The sequence below is a fragment of the Pyrus communis genome, chromosome 11 (genome assembly GCF_963583255.1).
Source record: "Pyrus communis chromosome 11, drPyrComm1.1, whole genome shotgun sequence".
Classification (NCBI taxonomy): domain Eukaryota; kingdom Viridiplantae; phylum Streptophyta; class Magnoliopsida; order Rosales; family Rosaceae; genus Pyrus; species Pyrus communis.
The window spans coordinates 5,114,671-5,139,394 of NC_084813.1; the positions used below are offsets into that span (position 1 = coordinate 5,114,671).

Genomic DNA, 24,724 nt, shown 5'->3' on the forward strand with positions numbered 1-24,724 from the left:
ACGACCTGAAATACCCCCCATAGTCCTATTCGGCCCTACATTGGGCCCAATTGAGAGACAATATACAGAGCATTTGCTTCGATCGTTGTCTAAGGGTACGAGGTATACGTTGCAAGCTAAGCTATTTCATTTGTTATGGTTGCTCTTTAATACCAAAACTATTGTATAACAAAACCTCCAACTTGTGCGCTTGCTTGTTAAACAAGTTGGAAGTTTAACGAGCAAGACTAACCTCATTGAGAAGGCAGTGACCTATTCTGCCATTCAACAAACCGTATGTTAAGAATTCATTAGTCTTGTACCATGCACAAGCATAATCTATACGCCAACATCAATAACCTATTCGACTGCACATTTAATATTTTAGTTATCTAGTGCATGTCAAACACTGAAAACAATAAATTCCATAAACAAAAGTTCAGCTCATTAGTGTACCAAATAGGATGTAAGTGCAACCACTACTATCAAGCTTAATCTAAACGCCGGCATCAATAACCTATTTGTCCGCACACCAAATGTTTTATTATTCGGTGCATGTCAAACACCAAAGACAGTAAATTCAAAAGACAAAAGTTCAACTCGTTAATGTAACAAATAGGACGTAAGTGCAACCACTACAATCAGGATAGGAAAACTAATGAAAATGGCTTGAAAACTTTGAGTTTTAACAATAAGGACAAAATAAAAGGTAAAGTGAAGACTACCATGATTGACTTTTTAGTATAAAAATGTGATTTTTTATTAAAATTCCCTAATTTATTTGCCGACATCCATAACCTATTCAAATGCATGAGTAATGTTTTAGTTATCTGGTACATGTCAAACACCGAAAACAGTAAATAAAAAAACAAAAATTTTCCTCAATTATGTACCAAAAATAGGACGTAAGCGCAACCACTACATATATATGAAATGAAGTAAATAGGTGTGGCCCTTAAATGCCAACTTTTGAACTTATCTTCTTATGAAAATATTGGATAAATGAATGTATATCCCATCTATATGAAAATCAACCAATAAACAAGAATTAGCATACTTTCTTCTTTACCATCTCCTTCTTTGTCAATGATCACGATGTCCTTTTACCTCCATATTCACAAGAACATCGAAATAAAACTGGTCTCATTCTATACCAGTATACGTCTTCAACTTCCTTTGCGGATCATCTTCATGCATCAAGTTCACAGTGAAAAACAGGCGAAGCAAACGGCTGTAACTCACCAAAAATAATGTCATCTCCTTCCGCAATGCTGTTCAAGTCTTGGCAATCAAAATACGTTTGAATGTCATCAGGAAAAATGCGTCGACGTATCTCTGGCTCCGAAAGTGTTGGTGAGCATTCCTTAACAGAGGATCTCTCAAGCATTTCTTTAAACTTGGGAGATTGTAGCAAGAGCCCTAGTGCAGATGACGCTGAAGAACCATTTCCTGTCCGTGGCAAGACAACTGAAGAATCGCTAGCGCTACTCGAACTAGTGTGGTCAGGCATGATCTCCAGTTCTGGTTTACCATTAGGGTTGTGCATTTGGTTGAGGACACCATCAGGGTTTTGCATTTCATAGAGGTCACCGTTAGGGTTTTGTTGATCGTCGTTAGGCTCGTTTGTAGTATTTGGGCACAGAGACTTGATGTAACGGCTAAGATCAAAGTTTGTAACGGCATTAAGTCCACGGTACTTTATTGCTGCCATGTCATATGCTGTGGCTGCTTCTTCTTGTGTAGCTGCCAAGAAAGAAAGTAAAATAATAAAATTCAAAGGTTGTACAAACGTAATTGTTTGTGTGGGATCCAAACAAAGAAACAATAAATACTAGAATTTAATTTGCTGGCAAATTTTGGTGGAAGGATCTGGAAATTTTAGTTCGCAAGAAGAGAAATGTTAAAGAGTTTCTCTAAAAAATATGACTTCTCATAGACTCGTCACTTCACAATTTAACAATTAGTTTTCATGTTAACTTTATAGAACATTTACCAAAAACATAAAGTGAGAGTCTCACATTTGAAAGAATTATCTCTGCATTTCTTGGCAAAAAATAAGAATAAAAAACTGTAAATAGCTGCATTAGGCAGTTGAGGTTAGGTGATCTACATCCCAACTAAGTTGATTTGATTGCGTAATTTTCATTGTTTTCTTTATCCTATTATCTTGGACCATATGCCTTGTTTTTTAATTATGTATTGCAAAACTTTCTTTTTTTTGTGTTAGTAGTTGAGGTACACCAATGACGTGTGACAAGTCACATCTTTCCACGTGGCATTAAACTTGTAACTGGATTTAGGTAAAGGACATGCACCAAAGTTAACCCACAAGTGAAAGAAAAAGATTCTTTGTCAAGTTCTTTTGGCAAACCAAATTTCTTGCTTTTCTTGGTCTTTTCATTACCAAAAATCCTCTACATTTCTAATTGAACATTCAAAAAACCATTGATTTGAAACTCCACCTAATTTTTTTTCCGTTTAATATAACTTAAAGTAGTAATATTGCTTATAATAAAAGAAATACTAAATAGTAAAAAGTGAGAATTACCGAAGGTTCCAAGGTAAAGGTATTTGTTTCCAAATACTCTGCCTATTCGAGCTTCCCATCTTCCATTATGATGGTGTCTGCACAGATGAATTAAATCAAAGAAAGTAAAAACCAAACTTACCTATATATGCATAGATTGTGACAGCCATCTCTCGACTTTTTGGAAACTTAGCAACTTTGAATTATATGCACATGTCCCTTCTAACCAAATATGAGTATATGGATGAGATTAGCAACTTGTCAAAACAATCAAAATTTTGTGAAAATGTATAAAAAAAAAAAGTAACTATATTGTTTTAGTATAAAAATTAATTTGGAATGAAGAGATATAGGTTTACCCTTAGCAAGAATAGTTTGTTCTACTCTTGCACCTAAGTTTAAATATTACACCCAATAATTTAGATAAATTTAATGTGCAATTATCTTATCGCTTGTTAAAGGAAAAAAAAATAATATTGAAAATAAAAAAAATAAAGTACCTTGCGACGCCTCTATACTTCGAAACCCCGCGAGAAAATCCACTACTTTTCCTGTTAATTAATAAAAATTTAGTAAAATTTAAATTTAAAAACTCCTAGTATATAATATATCATCAAAGTAAATACTAGATACAAGTTTAAAATTATCACCTTCTCAATGATCCAATGTATTCTTCTTTCGACTGGCTCTCCATTTCTTTGAGCTCTTCTTCATATGTGGATACCTACAATTAAACAAACAAATAAAAATTAAGGTAGATTCATGCCATTTCATATGCAAATAACACCACATAATCAATTAAAAAAAAAATGTTTTCGATCAGAGATGGATCCACCAACTCCAATTTCAGTCGGGTAGGGTTAGAAAATATACTGGGAAATTGAGGATTGTATCTCGTCCCCAGTACTTTAATGCTGCCAAGTCATAAGCACGTGCAGCAGCTTCTTCATCATCATATGCCCCTAAAAATATTGAAATATTACCTCATATAGTTAAATGATGATCCATTTTCTTGCTCAACAAAGAAAAAAAAAATTGTGAATTAAAAGGTAGTAAAAAATGAAAATTAAGCTGTTTTCAAATGGGGACATACCTAGATAAACTGCATTTGAGTTGGGATTAATTCCATCAATATCATCATCACCACCAGGAAACCAAAAACACAAGAAAATGAAAATTGTTAACCGCAAAACAAAAAAGAATTAAGGAAAACGAACAACCAAATTAATTACCTTGTCTTCCTTTCTTGTTCTGCGACTCATTCCAGCAATTCTTATCCCACAGATGAGCTTCGTATCGACCCGTCCATCGATGCCTAAATTCAACAACATTAATCAATAATATTGAACAGTGATATATCGCCCTAAGTTAAAAGCAGAAATGAAGCAAGAACCGGCCAACTCCCAACAAGAAAAGGCAAAAGAAGATGATGGAAACTATAAAATTTAACTATAATGTGCATCAGGAATATGAAAGAACCTCGTGACGCCACGGTATATGGAGCTCCGCTGGGGCGGAGAGTCACGGCGGACGCTTTTCCGCGTCCGCTTGACTTTTGTTGTTGTAACAGTGCTAGTGGTGCTGCTGCTCCTGTTAGTGCTTCCAGCAGTATTCTTCTGGTTTTGCTGTGAGGTTTTCGCCATTAAACTGGCTCTCTCTCTCTCTCTCTCTCTCTCTCTCTCTCTCTTACCCAAAGAAAGCAATTGAGGAAATTAAGTAAGAGAGAAAAATAGACAAAGAGCGAGAGAAGAGAAGGAGGGAGATGATGGATGTGACTAGGTCATCATAATATAAATATGAGAGAGAAGGAAGGTGCTAAACTGCTAATATATTGGAGGGAGAGAGCACAAAATTAATTAAAGGGTTTGATTTTTTTTGGCACAAAAATGCATAAGTGAAAAGGAAAAGAGTAATGTTATTCTTACCATAATTTTATACTATATTTCTTTATTATTTTAGGTGGCAGATGAGTTGGACAAGTTACATCATTTAATTTCAATCTTTTTATGTATTAAAACACTTAAATAATCTTAGGTGGAAGAAGGAGACTCCTCGTATACCATAATTATCATTTAATTAACAATCTTTTTATTAATTATTGATTAACATTTTGATTAAATGCTAATTAATTTAGATGATGTGGTTGTCCAACTTATCTGCCATCTAAGATGGTAAAGAAATATTGTATAAAATTATGGTAAGAATAGTATTATTGAAAGGAAAATAAAAAACATTAATGGATATTTGTTTTTATTGGAAATTGGATTGGAAGAGGGGAGGGGGTTAAACGGACAGGAGAATAGAAGTGTTGAGCCGGCTGAATCACAAGAGTCTTTTTGTGACCGTCTCCAAGCGCTTATCTAGTCTCCTACTTCTTGTCCTCACTTCCTCCTTTCTGGGGCTATTTGTCAAAACTGAATTGATAGCACTTTTTTTTTTTTTTTTTTAATTTTATGGCTCATTTGTATATACTTTTAAAATAATGAAAATACTTTTTGTGAAAATAATTTTAAAATTAATTTTGGTAAAAATTTAAGTGGATCATAAACAAACACTTAAACACTTCAAATGTTTTTGAAACCTAAAATCAATTTCACCATAAACACTTTCAATTAACGAGCCCATATTATGCTAGTTATCGATTCATTTACTTATTCAATTGTATCATGCATGCAACTACATATATAAAATATATACTTGAAAGCTCATGAGCTTATTCACCCTTAATTAACTTATAAACTTGAAGGCTCATGAGCTTATTCACCCTTAATTAACTTATAAATTAACTCCCTTTTTAGCCTCTCTTCTTGTTTGTGTGATTATTTTGTTTCTTCCTCCATCATTCTATATCGTCATCACATTTTTATTTATTTTCACTATCGTTCATTCATTCTACTAATAATTATTACCATTTTTTAAATTATTATCCTAAAATGCATTCTCCGTGCGAGAATTTTCTTCAAATGCCAAACAAGTTAGTCGGTACTTATCGTCTATAAGATTATCTCGCAAGGGCAAAAAAATTAAAAAATAAAAGTATGTTTAATTTTAACGGGTTGAGTACAAAAAACTACCAAACCTTTTAGGATGATTTCAAATTTGTCTCAACATATTAAAACATTCTATGTGACATTCCATCGCCTAAGGGAGTGATCCTTAAATGTATATTCTCATCCTTACCTAGCACGAGGCTTTTTGGGAGCTCACTGGCTTCGGGTTCCGTAGGAACTCCGACGTTAAGCGAGAAAGGGGCTAGAGCAATCCCATGATGGGTGACCCACTAGGAAGTTGCTCGTGAGTTCCCAAAAACAAAACCGTGAGGGAATGGTAAGCCCAAAGCGGACAATATCGTGATATGGTGGTGGAGTGGGCTCGGGGAGTGATCCACCCCAGGTTGGGATGTGACAATTTGGTATAAGAGCCTAACTCTGGCCGTGTGTGCCAACGAGGACGTCGGGCCCCTAAGGGGGGTGGATTGTGTCATCCCACATCGCCCAGGAGAGTGATCCTTATATGTATATTTTCATCCCTACCTAGCACGAGGCCTTTTGGGAGTTCACTGGCGTCGGGTTTCGTAGGAACTCCGAAGTTAAGCGAGTAGCGCGTGAGAGCATTTTTAGGATGGGTGACCCATCGGGGAAGTTCTCATGTGAGTTCCCAAAAACAAAACCGTGAGGGCGTGATCGGGGCTCAAAAAGGACAATATCGTGCTACGGTGGTAGAGCAGGCCCGGAAAGTGGTTCCTGCCGGGTCGGGATGTGACATTCTAAATAACTACCTAACGTTTTGAAAATTAACATATGGTCGATCCTTTACCAACATTAGGTGATGATGTTACTAGCGTTTAATGATGAGTTGGACAAATACTAAAGTTGGTTTTCACTATCAGTTTAGTGAATGTTTGTTTAAGAGATGCAAATCAGTAGTCAAATTTGGAATACAAGTCATTAATGTGACATTAATTAGCAAGCTTACATTAACTTTTCAGTTTATAGCAAAACCTTAATATTAGCAGCTAGCTCGTTGTTCGGAGACCTATTCAGTATTCACAATGTTAATTAAGAAATGTTGCCACTTAGTACTATAGTCTAATGGTATTCATCTTCACTTGTAAGTGAGATATCTTAGGTTCGATTCTCGGCAAAGGCGAATTTGAAACACATTATTGTTAGCCCATTGTAAGGCTTAGCCCACTATCCCACCCCTTAGTGTAGATAATATCGTTTGGTAAAAAAAAAATTGAGAATGTTAAGAGACTATCTCAAAAGTGGAACTTTTCATGGACTCTGCCATCTTATTTTTTTTTTACACAATATTTTATAATATTGACATACAAATTGATGTTAAACTATGAGGTGGCAGACAATCCATCGAGAGTCTAACCTTGAAAGAGTCCCCTTAGCATTTCTCATATTAGTTATCAAACTTTCTTGATCTCTCAACCCTTTCACATGTATTTCGTACTTATCACAACGAGAGACTCTTCTTCATTTCCGACTCTCAATTGTCATATTATTCAACCACAAACTTGGACATTTAAATTTCTTGATTCTAAACATAGGATTTGTTGTTCTCTAGTATTCGGTCGGGTGTGTGTGCGAGAGTAGGGGTTGAAACTTAATTCCTCTTTAATGTACCAAAAAAGTCGGCGTACATGACTTTAGAGTTATATGACATGTCTTATTTGACTTTGAGTTTGACCTTAGAGTTAAAAGTGTGACCCCCGCACTAATTAGAAGATACAACGACTGTATCTATATCTCTAAATTTTGGCTTAATCCATCTCTAATGCACATGAATTGAAATGAAATGTCAAATTGGACTCTATGTGCATTGAAGATAGTATAATTTGCACCACCACATTTAAAGTTATACAATGATTGTCAGGAAGAGGCTGAAATGTCTTTATAAGTCTTTTCCGTCTCCAAAAAAGTGAAATACCGTGATGAAGCTAAAATTTTGATAGCCCTATAATTGACTACTCGAGTTTGTCTATAAGTTAACAACCACTTAAGATTGTGACCACATTGTAGGGGCGCCTAATTATATGGCTCCGCACTTGTAGGTGGCTAAGAATTCAGGGCAAATCGATTTTTGACGAATGGTCAGACTCCTACCCAATGGATCGTCTCATTAACTTACAGTGGTGTCGATTAGATGGTCCATATTCTGATCCAGCCATTCTGTACATCTGCATGTTCATCAATTAATACATATGCAAAACCAATTAAAAAGCTTTCAATTGGTGCAAACTTCTTGGTGTGTCATGCTTCTTCACTTTGCGGTTTTCTTTTCCCAATCAAGTGTAATTGTGCCAAATGAACTCTTCATGGTTAACCACCAAAAATCTATCTCTACAAGGAATTGGCCAAACGTTTGATGCATGGTTGTGCTAAAACCAAAGGGAGGCAGTAATCATTCCATTGTAAATTAACCAAGCACGATCGGTTCTTATACTTAATTAGAGGTACTAAAAGTTAAGGTATTAGGTAACACTGCTGGATTCAGGAATTTTGTTCTAGGATTTCAAAAGTTTTGTAAAATTTTTTTGACAAAAAAATCCAGCAGACAATGATGTAGTTTTGAACCCTCTTCCTCTCTTAATAATGGTATTTTTTTTTTTTTTTAAAAAAAAAAAAGGAAAAGAAAAAAACAAAGGAATGAGGTTTTGAACCGAGAATGGAGTGATCACTTGCTAAATGAAAAGACTTGTGCAAAAATGGATGGAAAATCAACTTCTTTGACAGATTTGCCTAACGTGAAACCAAAAAGAAACTACAAAGATGAAAAATGCCTCGAAATAAAGAGTGAAAATCCGAGTAAACTAGTAAAATTTCGCCAAATTAAGCAAATGTCTATTTACCCAGTGGGCTTTTTATCAAGCTTAAAATTCGTAGTTGCTCTCACCTTGGACCGAAGCCTTTAACCAAAAAAATAAAAATAGAAAATACTAAAAAGCCCAGCAATATTGTTTCCCATTTTTGCCTTGGGAAAGTCTATTGGGATATTGGATCTCTGTCTCCCTGACAGAGTGAACTGTTGCAGTTAAAGTCAAAGTCCAGCAGATGCAGCTTCTGAGAACCAATTTGACAAACCCACCTCAGAAAACCAAGACTTATCAACTGGGTGTTATTTTTCTCAAATTTTGCAGGAAAAGCAGAGTTATCAGCCATGGAAATGGAAGCAGAAGAACATGATCATGAAAAAGAAAGTCTTTACCCTGAGTCTGGGAACCAAAAGCAGAAGATCCCAGTAAAGGGTGTCGAAGATTTGCTATGGACACCCATAAATTGGTTCAGAATGCTGAGCAGCGAGTTGCATTGGAGCCTTGTGGTAGGTGTGGTGATCGTGTACGGAATCAGTCAGGGTCTGAGCATGGGGTTGAGTAGAATTAGCATACAGTATTACTTGAAAGACGAAGAGAAAGTGCAGCCTTCTGAGGCACAAATCTACTTTGGGATCATCCAAATTCCATGGATTGTGAAGCCTCTTTGGGGTCTCCTCACTGACACACTTCCTGTTCTTGGCTACCGCCGAAAACCCTACTTCGTTTTTGCTGGTAAATTATGATACCAACTCATTTTTCTATATAAATGTGTGTTTTGATTTTATATAATTTTAGCTGCTGCTTTTATTTTCTATTGAATTTAGGGTCATATTTTTATGTTACTTAAAGATCATTTTATGTTCTAGCTTACTTGATACGTAAACAACCTAATTTGGATTGGCATCGTATTCAAATTTATTCGGGGATAATTTGAGCAATTTAATAAGGACGTTGTGTTGTATGTTGTCACATATAATTTTCTTTTTCAGCTATATCATATGATTTTGCAGAAACTGCATTGCATGTTCATTTAAATGTGGGCTTACAATAGTTTATTTATGACAAGTAGAAAGCACTTCTGACGGAAGACATGACACAAAACCGAGGGCAGTGTCGTTCGAGGATTCATATAGCAGACCCCATTTAGTGGGATAAGGCTTTGTTGTTGTTGTTGTATAAATACATACACGAATTTATTATTCGACATCAATTTTCGTAAAATTGAGAAACTACTGGTTTGTAAAATCTGGCAATTGTAATCTTTGGCTAAGTGTTGAAGTCCCATATCCCTTTAGTGCCCTGACTTCCATTTGCATAGGTATTTGTAATCAGATGCTGCATTAGTTTGTCTCCAAGAGTTGCCATGTAACTTGGGTTCTTGCTTTTCTAATCTAATTTCGAATTTAATCTGTATAAGCTGATTACTATATATCTTTTAGTAGTACGACCTTATTACAAAGAAGAAAATACTACATTACCTGAACGCTGTTCCCTTATTTTTCCTTTCCTGTTGGTCTTTCCAGGTTTGCTTGGGGTGACCTCCATGCTTGTGTTATCACTAGACAAGAATTTAAATCTCACAATGTCCTTGCTGGCTCTGATGGCGGGGAGTGCTGGAGTAGCAATTGCCGATGTAACAATTGATGCCTGTGTTACACAGAACAGTATAAGACATCCATCCCTTGCTGGTGACATGCAAAGCTTGTGTGGACTGAGCTCTTCAGTTGGGGCACTGGTCGGATTTTCACTTAGTGGGTTTCTTGTTCACCTTGTGGGCCCTAAGGTATGCTTTCGCATATAGTGTTGTGACATAAACCTTTGGCATTGTCAATCTTTTGGTATATGCTTATACTGTTAAATTAGACAGAACTTTGATTTGATATCGGATTTTGGCAACCTTTCGATTGAACCATATCATGTTGGTATAGTTTCATTATCCACTCAGATAATTTATCAGCTTAAATTGCTTTCTGACCGGTAGAAGTTGGCACTTCTATGACAGGGTGTGTTTGGGTTGCTCAGCATCCCTCCAGGGCTGGTCGTTTTGGTTGGGATAATGCATAGAGAATCTCATGTGCACAACTTTGCTTATAAACAGGTGAGATTACTTTACTTTTTTATTTACCCATTTTAGCACCTGCTTTCTCTGATGCTCATGCCAATCTCTTAATTTAGGTCAGTGTAAAGTTACTGGATGCTGGTAAGGCTATGTGGACAACATTAAAATGCGGTAGCGTATGGAGGCCTTGTTTATATATGTACTTGTCACTTGCTTTGGCCTTGAATGTTCGTGAAGGAATGTTTTATTGGTACACTGATGCAAAGGAGGGTCCATCTTTCTCTAAGGTAACCGGAAATGCTTCATAATTTTAGTGCATTTCTTGTGGCCGGAAGTTGTTTGGTCTGGTGCACCTAAATCCAAACTCATTGTTTATATGCTTCCTACAGGAGATTGTTGGATCCATATTCTCTATAGGTGCTGTTGGCTCCCTTTTGGGGGTCCTTCTCTACCAGAACTTTTTCAAAAAATTACCCTTTCAGGGATGTTCTTTTCTGGACTCAGTTGCTCTATGGTGTTTCAGGATTGCTAGATTTGGTATTGGTGTTGCGCATAAATTTGAAATTTGGTTTGCCAGATTATTTTTTTGCTGTCATTGACGAAGCCGTTACTATGTTGATTGGGCGTATGAAGTGGATGCCTCTCCTTGTACTTAGTTCCAAACTCTGCCCTGCGGGTATAGAAGGCACTTTCTTTGCGTTACTGATGTCGATTGACCATGTAGGGATGCTCTCATCTACTTGGGCTGGAGGCCTCTTACTCCACATCTTGAATATTACGCGGACACAGTTTGAAAATCTTTGGATGGCCATTTTGATCCGGAGTTTGTTGAGAATTGTTCCTATTGCGCTACTTTTCCTAATACCCAGAAGCGATCCCAACTTATCCATTCTTCCATCTGATATGTTGAGGACCAAAAAAGCCGACGATGTACATGAGTATGAGACGCTTGAAATGGCCTCCCTTGTCACTGGCACTTGATCAGAACTATGGATTTGTTAACTGCAGTGTCGAGGAAGAATCGCTTCTAATGACTGTTGGGAGGTACCGGAGAAACCCTTTTTGGAAATGTCATAACCACTTCCTTGAGAGAAGGCATTTTTCACGTTCTCTAATTACAAAAGACTATTGATTATACTTTTACCATGGTGAAGAACTTGGATTCACATACAGCAATCTTTTTCCGCAACAGGTTCTATTACCGCTCTAGTGTTATGAGAATGCACATGGGGCGAGCTTGGTGATTCGAGGTAAGTCATTGTACAGGTGTTGCATGCATCTAGCTGAAGTAGTTGTCTGGTCTGAGATTCAGAACCAGTAGCACTGTAATCAGATAAAGTGGGAGTGCAAGGATGGACAGCCTGACGATTTTTCTTACTCTCTTCTCACTGCCGAAGAACAGTGGCTTCAACCTCGCTCGTTTTTGTAACTTCTTATAATATTCCTACAAATGGTTGGTCCTTTGCAAATGTCGTTGTGTCAACTGAAGTAAACCTTATGCAGTTCTTCAACATAGGTCAATGTTTTGATGTGTATGAAATTTTATATAGTTCTTTAACATTGTCAAAAACGCTTTCAACTATTCTTTCGTGCACTCGTACGTAACTTGTTGCATCCAAGCATATCATACAGGAAAATAATACACTCTCCACGGTTTCATTGGCAAGTTCACTTTCATCAAATAGATAGGGGGATTGAATGCCCTAAATATGTAAGCACACTTAGTTGTATTATTAGTGAAAACAAATGTATTTTTTTTTTCTTTCTAATATTGCTTTAATTTCATTTTGAGGAGAGAATAAATAAGGTTTCTTTTCTTATTATTTTTCCTGTACAAGTATATGGTATTAAAACCTTTAGTATATTTCCTTATTTACATGACAAATTTCTCAACTCACGCAGCGCGCAGACAGGAATACTTGTAAGTGATTGTATGTTGTATATCCAGATAAGAACAAAACTGAATCAGAGAAATTTAGAAAGAGAGAGAGAGAGAGAGAGTGCAATGCATAGAATGCGACCCTGCAAATCTCCATTCATTCACCGTGAATGAGAGAGAGGATGAAGAATTGTTCGAAACACTTTCAGTTATTTTAAAACATTATTTATAATAGCCGCTATCCGAGACCTTGAAAAGAAATAACACTTGGGACTTTATATTCGTACCAATAATTTATCCCCACTAAAAATTATGAAACCTTATTGGAAAGCGTTTAGCACAGAGACATGGTTAAAATAAATAAATAAATAAATCTCCTTGTCGTTTAATGAAGGCAAATAACCCATTTTAATCATATAAATTATCCACTTTCGAGGACTTGGATCCTCTCCGGATCCAATTGTCTTAGTCTTAGGAATCAATGAATCTAGATCATTAAAATTTGATTCAACGATTAAAGATATTATAACTTTTAAAGTAATTTTCTATTTATAATCGTTGGATTAAATTTTAATCGTTCGAATTTATTGATCTCTAGTATTAAGATAATTGGATCCGAAGAGGATGCATGTCCTACTTTCAAAAGTAAGAAACGAAAAGAAAGAGAAGGAAAAAGGAAAGTATGATAAGTAAGTGTTGAGCCTTATCCACAAGAACACGTCGGCAGACTTTCCTCGGTTGAAATTCTTACGTGTCCAGGACCTTCCACGCAATCATCGCCACCGGCCCAATTACCAGGCAAATCACCCCGCACAGCTCAGAACCTTCGGGATACGGGCCCCCACAATTTTATCCAAACACGCACGTGGGCGCACCTGGCTTCGCGACCACCGCAGAAAACGCCAAACTAGATGACGTCCTCTGACGCCGCCGGCCGCCTCCAAGAGCACAGTCACCGCCCAGACCCAATGGCGCTTACGTAAATCCAGTCGGGTCCATTTATGTCCGCCCACGTGGCGTATCCCTGGGACAATTGCCACGCACGTGACGGCCGTCCATGGGATCGTATTGTGCACATCCCTCTTCCTCTCCTCTGCTTTAAAAGGAAAGGGAGACATCGCCACGCGGTTTTTGTTTCGTTGACGCGAATTTTAGAAACGTTTCTGGAACGGGAAAGTCGCTGAGTTAACTCGCTGTGCAACTGCGTCAGGTTGGTGTTTTGAATTCTAGAACCGATGGTTCAGTTAATGAGTCCGCGAAAGGTGACCGTGAAGTTGGACGTCGATGAGTCGTCCGGCAGCCGACTCGGTCCGAGTCACAAACGGCTCAAACTCGACTCGTCTCCGCAGGTATAAGTTCATCTCTTTTCAAATTTGTTTACGTATTATCTGATTTTCAATTTGCACAAATTGAATTGAATTGAATTGGTTTGATTTGATTTCCCTGCGTTTTCCTGGCAACCAAACAGATTCTTCATTAGGGATTGATTTTCAGGAAGAGTAGATATTATTTTTTTCCCGTGGTGTTTGATTTTCAATTAGCTTAATTGAATTATTTAAATTTTCTTGTACTTTCTTTACAACCAAACAGATGAAGCAGTCGTTTTCAGAAGAAGAATTTAATTTTTCAAATTTGATGTGATGTATTGAGTTTATGCTGATCTTTTTATGATGTTTGTGTCTAAGATGCCGGGAGATGTTGATGCGTCGGTGTACCATCCGCTGGATGAGCCGAGCCCACTCGGTTTGCAGCTCAAAAAAAGTCCATCGTTTTTGGATTTGATCCAGATGAAGCTGTCCCAACAAAAATCTGATAAATTGGCAACACTAGGCAAGAGAAGTCACAAGGGAGCAGCTGCTTCTGGTGCGCCGGATAAGCTCAAGGCCATGAACTTTCCGGCTTCCCTTCTAAGGATTGGGACTTGGGAGGTATATAACTACCATTTGATTGTGAAATCATAGTTTCCAAGACGAACACGTTTTCTGTATTCGATTTTGTTTGATGTATTGATGGTTGATGTTGGATTCAAGTATTATCGATTTTCTGCTGCAGTATAAGTCGAGGTACGAAGGAGATTTGGTGGCGAAATGTTATTTTGCCAAGCATAAACTTGTGTGGGAAGTGCTAGATGGTAGTCTTAAGAACAAGATGGAAATTCAGTGGTCAGATGTGGTGGCTATCAAGGCGAACTACCCGGATGATGGACCGGGGAGTTTGGATGTAGTGGTAATTGTTCACTCTAACCTAATTGTCTTTTCCCCTTAGAAATTACGCCCTACCGGTTCATAATCTGTTAATATTCTTTCTTGGTGCAGCTTGCTAGACCGCCTCTTTTCTTTAGGGAGACCAATCCGCAGCCGAGGAAACATACCTTGTGGCAGGCAACGTCTGATTTTACTGCTGGACAAGCCACTTTGAACAGGTATATCTAACCTTGTAGTCAGTATAGTCATTAGTACAACATTGAGAAGCTTTAAGAAAGAAGCTACTGAACTATATAGATGGCTTTAAGCAAGAATCTTTGTTGGAATGTTCCCAAGTTTGATTACACGTTATTTGAAACGTCAGTGGTAGTTACCATAGTTATGAGAACTTTTTAAAACATTGAAAAGCTTGTAACGTAATTTTTACAACCACCGTCCATGTAAAATCACAATTATGTCCCAGATAATCTCCTCAATTAGGATGATCTAGTAGCTAGCAACTGATCATGCATACCATTGAGTGTGGAGAAGTCTCATTGATTGTGTTCCAAATTTGTAATTTGATTTTTCCCTTTTTTTGTCTTAAGGCGACATTTTTTGCAGTGCCCACAAGGGTTGCTTTTGGGCAAGCATTTCGAAAAGCTTATTCAATGTGATCCTCGTCTCAACTTTTTGAGCCAGCAGCCAGAAATTGTGCTAGAATCTCCGTTTTTCGATGCTAGAGTTACTGTAACAGGTGACCTTGATGATGAATATAGACATCGGTTTGGTTCAACGATTGAAGAGGGGTCTGCTATATCTGGTTTGCAGGAATCAGCATCACCTTCTGGAGCTCATTCGTCACCACTTAAGAATGAACAAGATTTTAATGGTAGAGCTCCTGAAAGTTATTCCCAGGATATTTCTTCGTCTGCCTCAGGTAAATCTGCAAACCTTAAAAAGAGAGTTAATTGTTGTGGTGATAATTAAATAATTAACCATTAGTATTACAAAGTTGCTCAATCACTATGTTTGCTAAAATTTCAATTCTCACACTCATCTTTCATGACTTAAGAATAAAATTTGTGTGTTTCTGGGTTAAAGATTTTATTCCCATTCATTTGCTGTCCTATTTATTTCTTGCAGTTGACTATTTTTCATTTTTCATCGTATCGTCGAGTAACTTAGAAGCATATACATCTGGTCACTTCTGTCTCTCTGTATATATGAAATAAATAGCAACAAAATCACTTACTGATCCCTTGCAATAGAAATATGTTGGCAAAGTATGAGTCAATTAGACAGAGACTGAGAATTATGTTTGGAAGTCCCTTCATCAGCATCCCTTTGATTTTGGCTCATAAAAGGGTTGGGGTCGGTTATTTTTCTGGTACTATCCATTCAAAGGATAAGAGGAGTTACTTTCCTGAATAAGGGATAAGAAGATCTGAAAAGAAACAAGTAACGTGTAGAAAAGAGAGAATTTGAAACATGATGTTCCATACGTTCATTTGCAATCGATTTGGTTAATCAATGTAATTTGTACAGAAATACACTAACATGGAACGTACACAGCATGAAAACCAAAATCAAAAGCTGAAAACAGTTTTAAGTAGGTTTTCTCTAATAGGTTCTCGTATTCATTTTGTGTGAAAACAATTTTAAGTAGGTTTTCTTTTCTAGCTTTTCGTATTCATTTTGTATGACATTTCATGTGCATTTCTCCCTCATCCCTCCTACCACACTACATCACATTCTTGGTTCATCCATCTTTCCCTCCACATTATTGGTTAATCTCTAGTAGTTTAAGTATGCACTTCATACGATATTCACGTTCGTGGTGCAATTTTGTTATGGAAACTACATTGCACAAGTTCTGTGTCTAACCGTCATTTCATATACAGTGATGGACACTGCCGGAACCTCAAAGATGCTCAGTAAGTTCAATCAAATCAAAGTTCCTGGACTTCCCTCGTCAATGTCAGTGAGCGACTTCGTAAGCCACATTGGAAATTGCATTTCTGGCAAGGAACAACCTAGCTCAGACATGCTGGAGGAAATTACTCAGTACTTGTTCAGTGATTCCCAACTCCCATTACCGTCTGATGAGCAGTCCCTTATGTCAAGAGTCAATTCCCTTTACTGCCTCTTGCAGAAGGATCCTTCTACAGATCTAAACTTGCAGGCCAGAAGTAATGACTGGTCGAATGGAAGCAATGGTCGAAAAGCAGCGGAAACTAACTCTGCTTCTGCATCAGCTTATGAGAGCAAACCTGTAGAAGGTTGTCCTGCACCGAAGGGCGAGCCCAAGGATGATTCTGGTGACAAGCAGGAAGTGACCATGCCGAGAAGGGATTCATTCGGCGAGCTTCTTCTTAATCTTCCTAGGATAGCAAGCCTTCCTCATTTCCTGTTTAACTTGTCATAAGTTTGTGATGTAATTAGGCTAGGGAGTAGCCATTTACCATCCCGGATTAGTCTTTGTACAAAAGTATAGAAATCTAAATGGCGGTTCTCGAGTCTGTTAATAAAACGTGTACAACTTAGGGATTCAGAAATGTACGTCGGTGAAGAATCCCGACGTGTTTATAACGCCGACCTCGTTCTTGCTAGAATCTTACCGTCTTTCGTGTGTCCTGCCCTGTCTTACCTTTGTATGCAATGAACTTTTCTTCCGCAGCCATGTGAGTTCTGTAATACACTCTTTAAGTCTGCCCTTCTGTGATTTCTTGCGGCATGCCTTCTTTCTTGATAAACTGATCTCGTTTACCTGGCTGCCTTCGGGACTGCAACTTTCAATGCGTTTATTTCTGAGCGCAAATGAAAGCGATCAGAAAGACGGGCCAAATGCTCGTTTCTAACAACACTATGTTGTTCCCAACTTGATAATTACCACTTGCACAATCTGTTAGGTGTAGAGTTTTATCCCAAAAGATCTCAGTATTAGTTATAGTAGGATTGAGATTAAAAAACTCTTATTTTTTTTAAGATACGATCCATGTGGGATATTTCAACAAATACAAATTGTATCCTGAAGGATGCTTATCCTCCTCTACTTTATGTTAATTTTGTTTCTTGTTGATGATCGCTTTGGTTTAACAAAGATGAAGGCGCTGAGTTTTTAGCGCCGGATCGGCATCGGCCTTTGGCGACAGTGGCGGAGAACGAACTTGGACTGCGGGTGAGGCATTCATTTGACAGACAAACTATCCAAGATAAATACAGCTTGGACATATACTTTGATATATGACTTCTGCAAGACTCTTCACAATTTAGTAACAAGCATGTGCAGAGGGCATTAACACCTGCACTAATGTATCTTTGTATGTGTCTACTTTCTCCAACCAAATGTACAAAAAGAATAAACAAACAAATGACAAATAACAAACAATATCTATGGCTCGTCGGGGCCTTCATCGCCCACGGTGTCGTCTTGCAACATGTTCATGAGCATGGTAACCTGGTCTTGCAGCATCGCGTTCTCTCTCTCCACGTCCGAACGCTTGCTTCGCTCTTGGAGGAGTTGGAGTTGCAGGTGCTCTAGGCATCTGGCGTCCTCTTCCAACTGCTCATTTAGCCCGTCAATCTCCCTATCCTGAAAAGATAACAAATAATAGCAGTTCAATATATTGCAAAGCAATTCCTTTGGTTGGAGATGATGTGACCTGTTTGGAAATGACACCTTTCTGTTCATTTCTTGAACGGCAATCCTCCGCATCTTTTCAACAACATCGACATTGACTAGCTTCCTCTTTTTCCCAATCAACCACCCTTTAGGATAGGTTGCGGCATCAAAGTCCGGCGGAGGAAGTAAGGATTCAGCTGAGGGTCGCTTCCCATTGATATTTGTTATAGGTTCCAAGGGTTCAAAAAGGGCCTTTCGGCGTTCAGAGAGCTCAGGAGCAGCAGTTACGTCCTGCATCTCCTCTTCAGTGATGGGCACTTCCTGTTTGTCGGGACTATTATTAGCAGTGTCTCCTGTTACCTTGTCTATATTCCTCCCGCTAGCTGTGGGAAACAAGTTCACTTTCTAGTGCTATTGAATTTAGAGATGCAGATCAAAAGCTCAAACCAGAATGGATGGTTGGCCCTATTTGCTATATATTTGTGTACCATGTAGTGAACATGCAGGATGATAGTATGCACTAAGTGATATGTGGAAAACAACAAGGGCAGTAATTTCACCACACGAACTTGAGGAAGAATATAGTACCAAGAACACCCTGTACAAGTGCATGATCAGGTGCATAGAAAAGAGGATCGAGACATTGTGGCGATCCTTGTAAATACCATGTTCCTCAGATTAGATACATGGATGAAATCCGACACTTGGGGATATTCTTAATGAAGAACTACCAAAACCAGTCAATAGACGGATGAAATCCGAAACTTAGGGTGGTATGTATCAAGGTATTTGGAGCTGTAGACTCAACTTCCAGATGAACATCTATGGAAAGGATCAAACAGTATAATATGATCACCAAATAGGGTAACTAGCACTAAGGTTTAGATAAGAGATTTGTAATTATTTAGGTAATATCTAACTTGTGTGTAATAGAATTATTATAGTATTCAAATCTGTCCAAACGGTAAGATAAGAAAATTGAACTACTTTTATGTTCTAACATTGAACTCGGGCTTGTTTGGAAGTGTTTTTAAAATGACTGAAAACGCTTTTGGTGAAACTGATTTTGGGTTCTAAAAGCACTTCAAGCGATTTTTGAAAGAACCACTAGATATGTACTTCTTGCAAAAAACATTTAAGTGTTTTTTCAGGATCCACTTAAGTTTTTACTAAGGATTGGTTTCAAAAATATTTTCACCAAAAGCGTTTTCAGTTATTTTAAAGCACTTTTATACGAGCTCCTAATCTATAGTAGATTTTTGGGAGATTTGTATTTGGGGGCAGAGTGGGGAGCAAGCTACTTTTAGCGAACGTGGCTATGGCTATGCCTAAAAGGCTAAACACTCTGGTTTTTATTGTTTTTTTTTATCTTTGAATTACGATATGCAATTCATTAACAAATGACATAACGTGGAATACTTTTATTAAAATTAAACAAAATCACCTCTAAACACATTTAAAATGAACTCACTCTTATTGAAGAATGAAATATGTAGTACAAGGAAAAATCAAAGGACGAAAAGAAAGCGTCATGGTCATTTGAATAATACAAGAAATAACCATGTTATATAATGTATAGAGTACGAATTAAATTGATTGTCTCCTAGCATTTACTTTTTTTATTTTATTTTTTCGCGAGCATAGTAGCACATGATTATCCTTTGAAGACGTCAAAGATTACAGGCCAGAAATGAAAAGAAATTGAAATGTAAATTGCAATTAAATGCACCTAATAATAATGAGAGAGAGAGATTAAACTGTTGTTGAAGAGTTGCTGATTTTGCTCCATTTTGAAGTAGCGAATGAGCAAAGTCAGCAACTCTTCAACAACAATTTTATCTCTCTCTCTCTCCAGCCCAAATTAAGGACTGTTTTATTTTTAATCTTAGTAATCATGTTAGAATTTTACAATTAATCAAGCAATAAATTAAAAACACGATAAAATGAAATGAGTGATAGATGCAAGAATTAATTCAGCTTCTGTGACGGTGCGGCTTCAATTCGTGGTGATAATTATGATTTAGGGTTATGGATTCATTTAACGAATATCCTTATTTCTTCGTAAACAAATTCAGCTTCAAACTGTTGAATAAAGTGTATAAATTACATGCCAAATTTAAGAAAGATGATGCAAAAACATGCATCTAATTGTGGAGGAATTTGTGATGGGAGGTGCATATATGTATGCATATCTTAAAAATTCTTCATGTATTAGTAATTAATTAAAAAAAAAGCCCAATTGGAGAAACAGAGAAAGATGTAAATATGGCAACCCTAGTAGATGAAACAAAGGAAAGAAGAAATAGGGTAAGTACCTGATGATATTAGTGATCTCCTTCTGGGTTTCCAGTCAATCCTTGTGGAAGAGACGACTGCAAATCCTTCCAAACCCCCATCACCGCCCTTCTTCCCCCCATCAACATCTCTACTGATATTAATATTCTCCCTCTCCATCGAAACACAAACTATTCAGGAGAGAGAGAGAGAGAGTTGTTCTTGTTCTTGTTGGTTTGGTATTTTATTTGAGCGTTTTTCTTGTTTGATTCCTCACCTAGAAAAACGAGGAGATAATTGTTTTGTTGGGTCGATGAACACGATGGACCGGGACCACTTCCATCCCATGTTCATGTCGTATTTTTGACGGTTCAGATTTGGCATTTGGTAGGCGACCTGAGGCTAACAGTTGACCCTTCTATCTGCCATTGCCACTCGGTGTCCGGGTCCCCCCCTTCCCATTTTCTTGCATGCTTTCTAATCGTATTAAACACGTTTAGACGATGTAGATTGATATGAATTATGGCTTTTACGCTAGTCTAAATTTAATATTCTGTACGAATTTTTTATTTTTATATTTAAAATAAAAAGTAGGGACGGAGAGAGAGAATGTGTGTATGGCTTAACATTATTTGTAGGTGAAGTTTCAATAAAATAAAAAAGTAAAATTTGGATATGTAAAATTACATTGAAATCCATCATCTTTTTTTGTGTGATAGAAGATTAAATAGTTTTTTCATCATCTTTTAATTAACGAAGATGATTGTATTAATAGGTACTTTAGATAATGTGTGCGTGGTTTAACATCATTTGTAGGTGAAGTTTCAATAAAATAATAAAATAAAATTTAGATATGTAAAATTACATTGAAGCCCATCATTTTTTTAATGTGATAGAAAACTAAATAGTTTTTTCATCATTCTTTGATTGACGAAGATAATTGTATTAATAGATACTTTAGATAATACTTAATCGAAATGAAACACTGTCCAATATTTCTCACTTTATTATTATTATTATTATTATTATTATTATTATTATTATTATTATTATTATTATTATTATCTCTATATATAAACCCAATACTATATTATATTAGGGGAGGGGTGTTAATCTGGTTTTCCTGTTTTCTTTTTTTATTTGCCTTGTCTGTTTAAATGACAAATAATAGTATTGTTTTTTTCATAGCTTGTTCACTATTGGAAGAGCATATCCTTGCGGTGCATCATCATCTGTTTTTATATATTGTTAAATGTTAGGGGAGGAGGATAGATATTATTGTTTTTCGTCACTACAGTAAAGAATATTTGCACATGAGCAATTTTGCTTCAAGTATATATATTTGCAATATGAGAGACTCTCTTATGCCTCTTACGTATAAGAAATCATTACTCCTTGTACAACGACGTGATATTAGTTTACCTCTTTATTGTCATTCAAAGATCATCTTTAACAAATGTCAATTAATTTAGAGTCCATTTAGCAGAGAGAAAATGCTAGCACTTCCTTACCGTAGTGACCAAATTTTATAGAGAGAAGAAGGCGAATGGTGGCTCTCCGTCATTCTCCTTGTTCTTCAAAACCCCGTAGTTTGGTGGAGTGTCTTACAATGGCCAGTCAAAAGCGTGAAACCCTCACCAATATACCCCCAAAACCGACCAGTGCAGGTGGGCCTCTTGGGCTTTCTTACTTTGGTTGTCATGGACAACTTGAGTTACTGGCCTAAATGGACCTAAGAATCCAAAACTCACTTTAAGGCCTAATACGTCGTCTTATGTGCGTATAATTAATTAACTAATTTAATTAACTTAACCTACTCAATTAACTAATTTAATTGATCTCATCTTTACAAGTTTTGAAGACATTCATCATGCGCCTGTTAATTCTCAACGCCATCATTGCTGCCCCGGCATCGTCCCACGCAGAAAGAAAGAGGACAGAGCCTTGACCCAACCTGTATGTCCGCTAACGTAAAGCGAGAAGTTGAGCCTGAACCGAATTGCTCGTATCCTTGCGGTGATATAATTCAAAAGTACACATCATGTGACATGAAGATGATAAGAGGTAGAACTCAAGGGCCGGAAATTGAGCTCATATAATTCAAAAGTACACATCATTCTAACGAAAGGGTTACTCGCCTATACAATTCTTAATGAGCTATATATACTTATGCACCAAATCACCTTATGAGCCTTAATGAAAAGGTAAAGCAGGTCTGAAATTGTCACTACAAATCTTTCCCCTGCTTCCGACTGATTCGAACAAAATTTAGAAGAGGAATTTCTCATGACTAGTGCCACAAGGCATGGAGGATTCAACATGTTATGAACCAAGACTCCAATCAACACTCTCCCAGGGCACAAGTCAACTCTCACCAACGGCACAAGGAATCAATTGTCACCGATGGCACAAGGAATGCACGGAGGATTTTTAGCTTGGTCTGCAGGGGTGATAAGCTGCAAGCAGTGGTCATGAAATGTGTGGCCACACGGCAGAACAGCAACAACTGGTTGAATAGTTGGTATGGAAACAGGGCCTTCAGGTGTGAAGGAAAGATCCCTCTTGCATATCAAACACTTGTGCCCACTTGGTTGAGTTTGACCAAAACCTGCAAAAGAAGAAAAAATTCCTACTATCATCACATATATTTCGGTACTATACATGTTACTAACCATCAAAATCATTACAGTACTATATGTAGTATGTATCAGATCATTTTAAAAAATAACAGATTTAGTAGTATATATGTCTCAGGTATGCCTAGACTTCCAAACTTTAAGTGTGTGTTGCAGTATTCGATTATTTCAGAACCTATCGGAAGCAGTTGTATAAACTGCAAAAGAAGGCCTCAAGTATGCTCATCCGAACACAACCCGGAAAAACCATGACTAGCAGGTCTTTTACTCATGTTGCCAGAGAATGATCCTACAATTTAAACTTAACTTGAGAAGTGTACGCATTTAGGCCATGTGGCATAGCAGGTCTTTTACTCATGTTGCATTAAATGTGCTCTAATGGGTTGAGAGAAAACCCTGACTAGAAATAGCATGACATGTCAAATTGTTTGTACTCGCATAATCAACACTTGTATCATTTAAAACAACTTTGCTGAAAATTTTAAAATATCAATGTACGGTTAGAAATAAAGACGTAATGAAGAAAAAATTGTTAATGTGAAACAAGAATGAAGCTAACCTTTCCATTTTATATGTACCGCTGAAGCAGTCCGGGATTGTGGTGGGAGAGGGGGTGCAGCAGTCTGGGGTTGAAGTGGGGGAGGTAGACCAGTCTGGCGTTTGGGTAGGAGAGGGGGAACAATCTGGGGTTGTGGAAGGGGAGGTTGAGCAGTCCGGGGAGAGAGTGATGAAGCAGACTGAGATTTTGGTGGGAGTGCTGAAGCATTCTGAGATATCTGTGGGACTGGTGGAGCAGCCCAAGGTTGTGATGGGAGTGGGGGGACAATTCGGACCTGGGGTCGGAAAGAGGGAGCATTCCAGGACAGGGTCGGGTGTGATGCGAGTCGAGGAGCAATTTGGGGTACAGGTAGGAAAGAGGGAGCATTCTGGGATAGGGCTGGGTGCGATGTAGTAGTTTTGGATTTGGGTCTGAGACATGGAGCAGTCAAGGATAGAGGTGGGTGTGATTTAGTAGTTTTCACTCGGGATGGCAGAGATGGAGCAATCTGGGATAAGGCCGGGAGTACTGCAGTACGTCTGACTGGGGTTGGGAGGGCAAAAGTAGTCTGTGACAGGGGTGGCAATAATGGAGTACTTCTTCCTTGGGCTGGGAGAGTGTGAGAAATCTGCAATAGGGGTGAGAGTGATGTAGTACTTCTCGCTTCCCACGGGAGGGATGGAGCTGTAGGATCTGGGACTGTGAAAGAAGAGGCCTTGGATGAATTTGGGACGGTTGAAACATTCAGGGACAACATTGGAGCAGATGAATCGACAGAAGATTGAGTTCTTCTTCTCTTTAACAGTTGAGCTCTGGCAGTCACTGCTCGCGGTTGTTCAGCAACCCTCTTAAGATGTGTTCCAACAAAAGCACTAGAACCTTGCGCAGTTCTATTACATTTGGTAACTAAAAACTCTTCACCTAAAATTGTGCAAGTTATCAAAATAACAGCATATGCAGAGGTATATTAGAGCATGATCAAGACTTAAGAGTTTCAATCGTAACATACCAGTCCTCATGGATCTAGAAAGGTTTGTAGATGGATGAACAGCACCGATGACTTGAGGTTGACAATAATTACCTGAAAAGTATCCATCCAATGCATTACCAAGTTTTTTTTATCACTCTATAAGATTGCTTTCTTTGCAAACAAGTGCCAGCCACTGGTGTGTCATGGGCTAATACGAGTTCTGCATC

At 37.7% G+C, this 24,724-nt stretch overlaps 4 protein-coding genes and 1 pseudogene across 4 annotated transcripts; 2 read left to right on the forward strand and 3 right to left on the reverse strand.

Moving 5' to 3' along the window:
• Window positions 1-885: 885 nt before the first annotated feature.
• LOC137709368 (AP2-like ethylene-responsive transcription factor At1g16060) lies at window positions 886-4,210 on the reverse strand. Its single transcript, XM_068448460.1, has 8 exons — window positions 3,986-4,210; window positions 3,739-3,821; window positions 3,600-3,608; window positions 3,380-3,468; window positions 3,157-3,230; window positions 3,007-3,057; window positions 2,528-2,604; window positions 886-1,722 (listed from the first exon to the last, which is right to left on the reverse strand). The coding sequence occupies exons 1-8, from the start codon at window positions 4,147-4,149 to the stop codon at window positions 1,169-1,171; spliced, it is 1,101 nt and encodes a 366-aa protein (XP_068304561.1). The 5' UTR covers window positions 4,150-4,210; the 3' UTR covers window positions 886-1,168.
• A 4,334-nt stretch (window positions 4,211-8,544) lies between these two features.
• LOC137709369 (probable folate-biopterin transporter 3) lies at window positions 8,545-12,442 on the forward strand (annotated as a pseudogene).
• Window positions 12,443-13,379: 937 nt separating this feature from the next.
• LOC137709370 (uncharacterized) lies at window positions 13,380-17,174 on the forward strand. The gene is made up of 6 exons (XM_068448461.1): window positions 13,380-13,620; window positions 13,957-14,199; window positions 14,324-14,497; window positions 14,587-14,693; window positions 15,063-15,394; window positions 16,359-17,174. Exons 1-6 carry the CDS (start codon window positions 13,507-13,509, stop codon window positions 16,880-16,882), a joined length of 1,494 nt encoding a protein of 497 aa, XP_068304562.1. The 5' UTR covers window positions 13,380-13,506; the 3' UTR covers window positions 16,883-17,174.
• Window positions 17,175-17,647: 473 nt separating this feature from the next.
• LOC137709371 (protein HEADING DATE REPRESSOR 1) lies at window positions 17,648-20,719 on the reverse strand. Its single transcript, XM_068448463.1, has 3 exons — window positions 20,395-20,719; window positions 18,137-18,462; window positions 17,648-18,049 (listed from the first exon to the last, which is right to left on the reverse strand). Exons 1-3 carry the CDS (start codon window positions 20,531-20,533, stop codon window positions 17,849-17,851), a joined length of 666 nt encoding a protein of 221 aa, XP_068304564.1. The 5' UTR covers window positions 20,534-20,719; the 3' UTR covers window positions 17,648-17,848.
• Window positions 20,720-22,402: 1,683 nt separating this feature from the next.
• Window positions 22,403-24,681, reverse strand: LOC137709521 (SH3 domain-containing protein C23A1.17-like). Its single transcript, XM_068448607.1, has 3 exons — window positions 24,537-24,681; window positions 23,549-24,448; window positions 22,403-22,961 (listed from the first exon to the last, which is right to left on the reverse strand). The coding sequence occupies exons 1-3, from the start codon at window positions 24,544-24,546 to the stop codon at window positions 22,744-22,746; spliced, it is 1,128 nt and encodes a 375-aa protein (XP_068304708.1). The 5' UTR covers window positions 24,547-24,681; the 3' UTR covers window positions 22,403-22,743.
• Between the last annotated feature and the right edge of the window lie 43 nt (window positions 24,682-24,724).